Genomic DNA, 7,257 nt, shown 5'->3' with positions numbered 1-7,257 from the left:
TTATCCAATGAATTGTCTAGTTAGCAGGGCATGGTGGCCAGTATATATGCCAGTAATTGCAGCATTCAGGCAGGAGGATGGTAAATTCAAACTCGATTTCAGGAATTTCATGAATTAATGAGAAAATAAATTAAAAAGGGCTGGGCATGTAGCTCCATTTGAAGGTCTGGGGTTCAAGTCCCTGTTTTGTGTGTGTATGTGTGGGGCAGGTCAGGGAAGGCTGGGAATGTAGCTTAAAAAACATCCAGTCCAATAAATAGAACAATAAATTGTTCCTTCAAAGAGTTATAGTGAGTCACACAGTCAGCAACAAAGCCGGTGTATAGATACAGGGTCTCACTATGCAGCTTGGACTCATAGTAATCCTTCTGTCTCAGCCTCCCCAGTGCTGGGATTACAGGTGTGCACTACCGTCCGGTCTCTGTGGCTGGCTCAACATGCTGGGGGCTGGGGTGGCATGGCATGGGGTGCAGGGCATCGAATCCCAATCCCTGTACTTGCCTAAGCAGGCGCTTGGTCTGCTGAGCTATCTCACTGGCCCAGAAGAAAGATATTTTAATTTATGTCATCATTTGGAGTACCATAGTGGGGTGTTGAAAATATTCTGTATCTGCCCTGTCCAAAGTGGTGGCCACTAGCCACATGTGGCTCTTGAGCACTGGAAACATCATTTCTTTTAATCTTAGTTAAATGTAAACATCCTCAGGGAGGCAGTGGTCATTATACTAGACAGTCAGCTCGAGAGAGAAACAGGGAATCATTCAGCAGATGTAATTGCTATATTCTGGATCTTCCCTTTTTAAAATACTACTGGTGTAAGCTCCTAGCAGTTAAGGTGTGACCACTTCACAGGTGCTATCATTATTGTGACCAGTCAGCACCACCTAATTAAGGGACCATTTTCTAAAATAAGCGCTTAGGTCTAGCGAGTAACACCCAGGTAAAGAGCCCAGCCCCAGTGCCTCAGTCGTGAGAGCAGAGGTGAAGTGGGAAATATTACTCACAGCGCTCTTTATTGAGCGTGGGCCTGAGTTACTCTAAAGCAAGCCAGAAGCGGAACACTTTCAGAGCGGCATCTGCAGGACTTGTTTTTCCACGTAAACTGCCAACTGTGTTTTGAGAGACAGGAAGTGAAGCAATCTTTTAGAGCTAGTGACATGCACATCTGGATTTGGTCACCGGGGAGGCTGCCAGACTTTTTTTTTTTTTTACCTCTAACCTTTTCTTGTGAGTCTAGGCCAGGTTTTGCTATGCAACTTAAGGGAAGAGCAGCTTGGGCAATACATTTCTTCTTTAATTTTTTTTTTTTTATTTCTTTATTTATGTGTGTGTGTGTGGCCAGCTCAGCCCACCAGGGGGCGGGGCTGTCTGGCATGTGGTGCTGGGGGATTGAATCGCGGTCCCTGTGTTTTGCTTAGCTTAGCTTGTTCTAAGTAGGTGCTTTAGACCACTGAGCCATCTCACCAGCCCCTACATTTCTTCTTTAAAAACGTCTTTTAGATTCCAAATCCAAAATTATGTATTTTATTTTATTTTTTATTATTTATTTTTTTGGCTGAACTGGGGATTGAATTTTTTTTTTTTTTTTTTTGGTATTTTATTGACATGCCTGTTTGCTTCTCCAAATAACTTATAGGCTCCTGAAATAAAGATACGTGTTTAAATTGCACAAGTCTTTGGGCATAAGGGACTCTGAAAGGAATAACCATGTTGAGACGAATTAGATGAATCCTACCAGATAAACCTTTGTGACCTACCGACACCCTGCGATAGGCTGATGACCATAGAGGTATTTCATTCGGTGTCTTTACTGGGCTTGTTGGCGTTGTGCCAAAGAGCTAATCTGTCGGATACACTGTCCTGAGAAGCCCTGTTTTAATATTTAATATGAACATCTTATACCTTTGGAAGTTGGGTAACAAACTGGGCTGAGACATCCTGGGTGTAATGCTGTGTACGTGCTGTTTGGCTCCACAGGCCTCTAGACAGGTCAGAAAACTTTGGGGATTTTCTCAGCTCTGAGCTTTGGAAGAGAAACGTGGCGCTGCTTGTGCGAGGCCTTGCAATCGTCACGGAAAAGCGCTCTGCGGGATGTCCGTGCGACCTGGGGCGAAACTCGAGCTCTACAAACTCGCTGCGCTTTCCCCGGGGCGCGCTCGGAGCCGGACCTGCTGGCCCTGGTGCAAGCCGTGGAGCGAACCATCGGCGGGGGAGGGGGGGACGCTGGTGCTGCGGGACGCCCGGGCCTCGGGGCCGTCCTTTCCCTGCCCGGCCCTCTTCCTCTCCGCCCCTCAGCCGGAGTTCTGCACGTGACGTGGCCCGCCCGGGGGCCTCGGGCCGGGCGGGCGAGCAGCACCCCCCTCCCGGCGCGGAGATGGTAGCGGCCGGTTTGAGAGTTTCCCGGGCCTGGCGGCGCGGCGGGCGCACTGTGCGCTCACGCTGGAGGCGGGCCGACGCCGCCCCCGTGGCTGAAGGAGGCACAAAGAAGTGGCCCAGCACCGTGGGCACTTCGGCGACTGGGCTGCAGGTCTGACGGCTGAACGGCTGCCGAGAGGAGGCGGAGGAGCCGGCCCGGAGCGGCGGCCCCCCGCCGAGATGCCTGTGCGCGGAGAGCGTGGGTTTCCGCCGCGGCGGGAGCTGTCAGGCTGGCACCGCGTAAGTGACCCCGAGGGTGTCCCCGTTGCTCCCTGGAAAACCACGATTCTCCCACCCGTGGGTGGGGCGCGGGGAAAGGGAGACTTTCCGGGACAGAGACGGTGGCTCGTGGCTTCGGGGGCTCCCGAATTCTTTGAAGTCACTTGGGTTTGAGATTAAGTCTCAAATCGGGGGAGACTGTCTTAGACTCTTTGTGGGTTTCTCTGCTTGTGGCCGTGTTGTGTTACGACTGTTGTCGCCCGCTGCGTGCCTCTGTTTTCTTCTGTTTTATATCGCACTCTGCTTAATGCAAAGTTAACAAGCACTGGCAAATAATATATCGGAGACTAAACTGAGAACTGCAGACCAACATCTTCATTTTCCTTTTTAATTAGCTACCTCTGCTGTATAGAGTTCCTATTTTAAGTAGGGAATAGAGATTGGGCTTTGGAAGAAGCCGCACAGAGATTGGTGCATACTTTGTACTCTGGTATTGTCTTACCCGTCACTAGTTCCTTTTATTTTATGTCTTCATTTGTCGCGTTTCTACTTTTACACAGTAGTTTAAGTTATAAATATCAAGGATTTCGGCAACAGGTTTTTAGCATTCTTGAAATGTGGATGAATTTGGGAGTGAATACTCCAGGGCTTAGTAATGGAATACACCCTCCCACCCCTGTTTTAGCGTCAGTTCTTAGGCAGAGCTACTTCCCTGGCAGCTGTCTGGTCTGAGTAATAATGATTGTGGTTTTCCTGAAGTTCCCAGCAGAGTCACCGCCTCCTAGATAGACACTACCCAGCTCCGCCGCAGTCCCCTCCCCCAGCCCTGAAATCCCAGCAGGGAGGAAAAAGGGACCCCGTTCTTTCTTCGGCTGCCTAGGTGGTCTGTGGGTGTGTCGGCAGCCCTTTGGGAAACCGGGTCTGCCTTTGACCAAGGTTGTTTCTGAGTCAGGAAGTAACATCCACCAGGCACACTGGGAAGAGATAGCTAGGGTGGGAGTTTGCCAGGCAGGCACGGTCCCGCTGAGCTGCTTCCCCAGTCCGAGAGATCTTTTAAGTGAGAAATGAGTACATAGCCGTAATTGCATTGGTAGCAGAGTGTCTTTTAATATCCCGCCTGAGAAGAGGCACGCTGAATTTTCAGGAATAACTCTGGTGGGGGAGATGGGAAGATGGGAGGAGGTGCAAGCCTTCACCACACAGTCCTGTTGGGAAAGTCTGCAGATAATTAAGTCCTGTGAGGCCAGGTGTGGTGGCCACGCCTGTAGTCCCAGCGCTGTGGGAGACTGAGGCTGGAGTTTGCAATTTTGAGCCCGTCGTGGGCAATTTATCATCGTAAGGAGACTGAAAAAAATAAGGGCTGGGATGCACTGTAGCTCAATGTAAAGCCCTGGGGCCATTTCTCAGGACTGCCCCACAGCCCCCCTAAAAACGTCGAATGAGTGCTACTTAGAAATATGGACAAGTGCTCTGGGGTGATGGGAGAGGGGAGGGGTGCTTTTTTCCCCCAAGGCTTCAGTGGTTTCTGTTTTGTTTTTTTTTTGGTTTGTTTTTTTTGGCAATGGTTTCTGAGAGTTGTATCTCGAGGTTTCTTGAGATTGCCAAAGATTGTTGAAGGGTCATTTTTTGACCCTAAAAAGCTGTTGCAACTTTTTTTTTTTTTTTTTTTTTGTGGTGCTGAGGATCTTATCTGGCTGTGGTCCTCGAATGTGCTCAGAATGATTCTCAGCCCACAGCTGGAGCGTTTTGAGTACCACTCGGCTAATACTTGGTGCGCATCAATATGTTACCAGTCACTGTGAGGACAGAGTTGGTTAACACTCAATTTCTGCCTTCAAGAGTGGAGGACGCGAACCTTTTGGAGCTTACACTGTGATCTTTCTGCTTTGGGATTCCTGGGGCCAAGGGAAGGCATGTGTAATATAGCTGCACACTCCACAATTCAGAAATAAAACAAAGGAAAAACTTGTCCTCTCTGCAAACCGTTCCTGGTGGGGAGAAAGGACTTCTTAGCAGACAGCCTCCAGCATAAGGCCCTATGGAAAAAGGAGGTTGGTGGTGCATTCGCTTCTCTGGGCTGGGTGAAGACTGAATGAAAGACAGCAGAGTTGGCCCAGCATGGGGTAGGTGCTAAGCACACGGTGGCTGGTTGTGGGAACAAACATGGTGTAGAAAATTTAAGTGGTGGAGGTGTTACTCGTAGAGGGCAAGATCTGTGAGTACAGATAGGAGGTGCCAGGTAGTTGCCAAAACAAAACTTAGAGAGGATCGCACTTTTTTCTTTTTTTGATTCTGAACTCAGAGCTTCAACACATACCCTCGGCCCTTTTTTGTTTTTAATTTTGAGTTCATTGCCCATGGTGGCCTCCAAATTGCAGTCCTATCTGAGTTTCCTGAGGGGCTGGGATGGTGGGTGTGCCCTGCCAGGCTGCCTTGGGAAGGCCTTAATCCCAGCAACAGCACTTTGGAAGAGGAGCCTTAAGAGCTCCCACCCATGGCTTGACTTTCCCAAGACACCAACAAGCCAGTCTCCCCATAAGTATCCCTCCGCCCTCTTCACAGTAAATACTCTATTTTTGAGGCACACAGAGAAATTTTGCATCACCCCCTGGGGAATTCCATTTGCTGTGGCTTTTGCTTACATTCATTTAACTTTAACTTTTGATCTAGTTCTCTGTACTCGGACAGGTCAGAGCCAACTGTTTATCTTCAGGCTGAGTGTGAGAACTTTTTGAAAACCTTCCAATGCAAAATAGGCTGATGAAATCCCCCACTATTAACTTAAAAAAAATTTTTTTGAATGTTTAGTAGTACATGCTTGCAGTTCTTAGTGATTCTATTTGTCCTGGAGAGCTGGTACAGTACATTAAGTTTAGCAAGATTTTTTCTCCTTAGAATATTGTCTTTTTAGGAGACACATAAGTTTTTGAAAGTAGGTGGGACTGCTTTGGACCACCTTAGTGCTCAGCACAAGAGTAGTTCTGTAGTTCAGTTCTGTAGGTAATTTGCCTGCCGTGTAGCAGCAGCTGTGGATGGAGTAGGGGCAGAGCAGAGTTAAGAAAGGTAAGTGGTCACTAAACTATCAGTAAACTTCTGCCAAGAATATGAGCTGTCCACGAGTTCCTTACCTAATCCCTAAAATAAACCACATGAAGCAGATTAATTTATCTCGACTGGGAGTTGACTTCCAATAAAATACACCCATCACTGATTAGACTTTAAGGTTATAATTCGTATAACAGGGAAAAAAGTGCAGGCACACATTCAGAACTTATAACTGTTTTTGATTTTGAATAGCAGTACCTAGGAAGGCTGTTAAGCTTGCCCATTGCTTGTGCTGTTGTGTGAAAGGCGGAATTCCGAGTTGGAAAGTACCTGCTCCCATTTCCCCCTTTGATTAGGAGATGCATTTAGAATTTGGCAGCTGACTGCTGGCGTGCTAGAGGGCCTGTGTGAGCTTGGGCACTGGCTATCTCAAATAATGACTTTTTTTTTCCACTTTTGGGGAGCTAACCCAGTATCTTCCTCATACTGGCCAAGCATTTTACCACTGTGCTGCACCCCCAAACTCATAACCCAGCACCCTGGTCTACTTTTTTAAAAAAAACAAAAAACTGACTAGTGTCTCCATCCTGCTAGCTGTTGTACTCAAACATCATCAACAGGGAAAACTGTGGGCCAGGGATGTAGTTCAGTGGCACAGCACCTGCCTGGCAAGCTCAAGGCTATGAGTTCAATTCCTGGCACCAAAAAAAAAAAAAAAGAAAAATGAGAGCTCTGAAGACATGAAAGTGGTACCCACCAAGTACCTGACCATTTACTCAACTATTTTTTACACCTTCTTGGGCAACATTTAGCATTTTTCAAAGTGTGGTATACACAGACTTGTAGGTGCCACAGAGAAGACATACTCGATTTTTCATACTTGATTTTTCAGCTCTTAGGCATGACGACTATAGCTAGACTATAAAGCTAGCCTCCAGACCCATTTATTTTATGGCTAGATTGCTTTAAGGAGTAAAATAAATGTTTTGGTTTTTTTTTTTTTTTTTTTTTTTGTGGAACCGGGGATTGAACTCGGGCCCTTGCACTTGCCAGGGAAGCGCTTATTCCACTGAGCCATCTCCCCAGCCTAAAAATAAATGTTAAATAAGACAATGAGGGTGGGTTTTTTTGTTTGCTAGTTTGGTTTGGTTTCCTTTTTTTTTTTTGTTCTCTTTCTTTCCCCTTCTCCCTGTCCAGTGGTGTTCCCGGTTCAGCATTTTCCTCCCTGTTGCACATTACTTATTGTACATCTTGGTCCTTATTTACACTTTCCGCTTCTCACTGCAGACACAGTGTGGCATTTGCCTACGTGTGTCTGACCTATTCACTGAAGAGTGTGGTCTCAAGGTGCATCCATTTACGCGGGAGGCCGGTCAAGAAGATCTCAGGCCTCAAGTGGCCTCCTCTGGAAGCACAGAGGAGAAAGGCAGCCCCAGTGTGAGGGCCGTGTGCAGAGTCTAGAGAAAGCTTTCTACAGCTGAGAGGAAGTTGTTTCCCTGAGCTTGTTATTAGTGGCTGCTGGGAGGCAGCTGGACCTTTTGTGACTTTAATTATACCCACCTTTGAATAAAAGGATGC

At 47.4% G+C, this 7,257-nt stretch overlaps 1 protein-coding gene across 1 annotated transcript in view; it reads left to right on the top strand.

Moving 5' to 3' along the window:
• The first annotated feature begins 2,456 nt into the window (after window positions 1-2,456).
• The window catches only part of Tjp2 (tight junction protein 2), a 91,984-nt gene continuing 87,183 nt past the window's right edge, over window positions 2,457-7,257 (top strand). Inside the window, exon 1 of the mRNA XM_004637210.2 lies at window positions 2,457-2,655. Within this exon, the coding sequence (XP_004637267.1) occupies window positions 2,596-2,655 (60 nt within the window). The 5' untranslated portion in view covers window positions 2,457-2,595. The remainder of the gene's footprint in view (window positions 2,656-7,257) is intronic.

The sequence above is a fragment of the Octodon degus genome, unplaced genomic scaffold (genome assembly GCF_000260255.1).
Source record: "Octodon degus isolate 3935 unplaced genomic scaffold, OctDeg1.0 scaffold00087, whole genome shotgun sequence".
Classification (NCBI taxonomy): Eukaryota; Metazoa; Chordata; class Mammalia; order Rodentia; family Octodontidae; genus Octodon; species Octodon degus.
The sequence above is the reverse complement of the archived record's forward strand: the minus strand, read 5'-3'. Positions and strand labels throughout refer to the sequence as shown.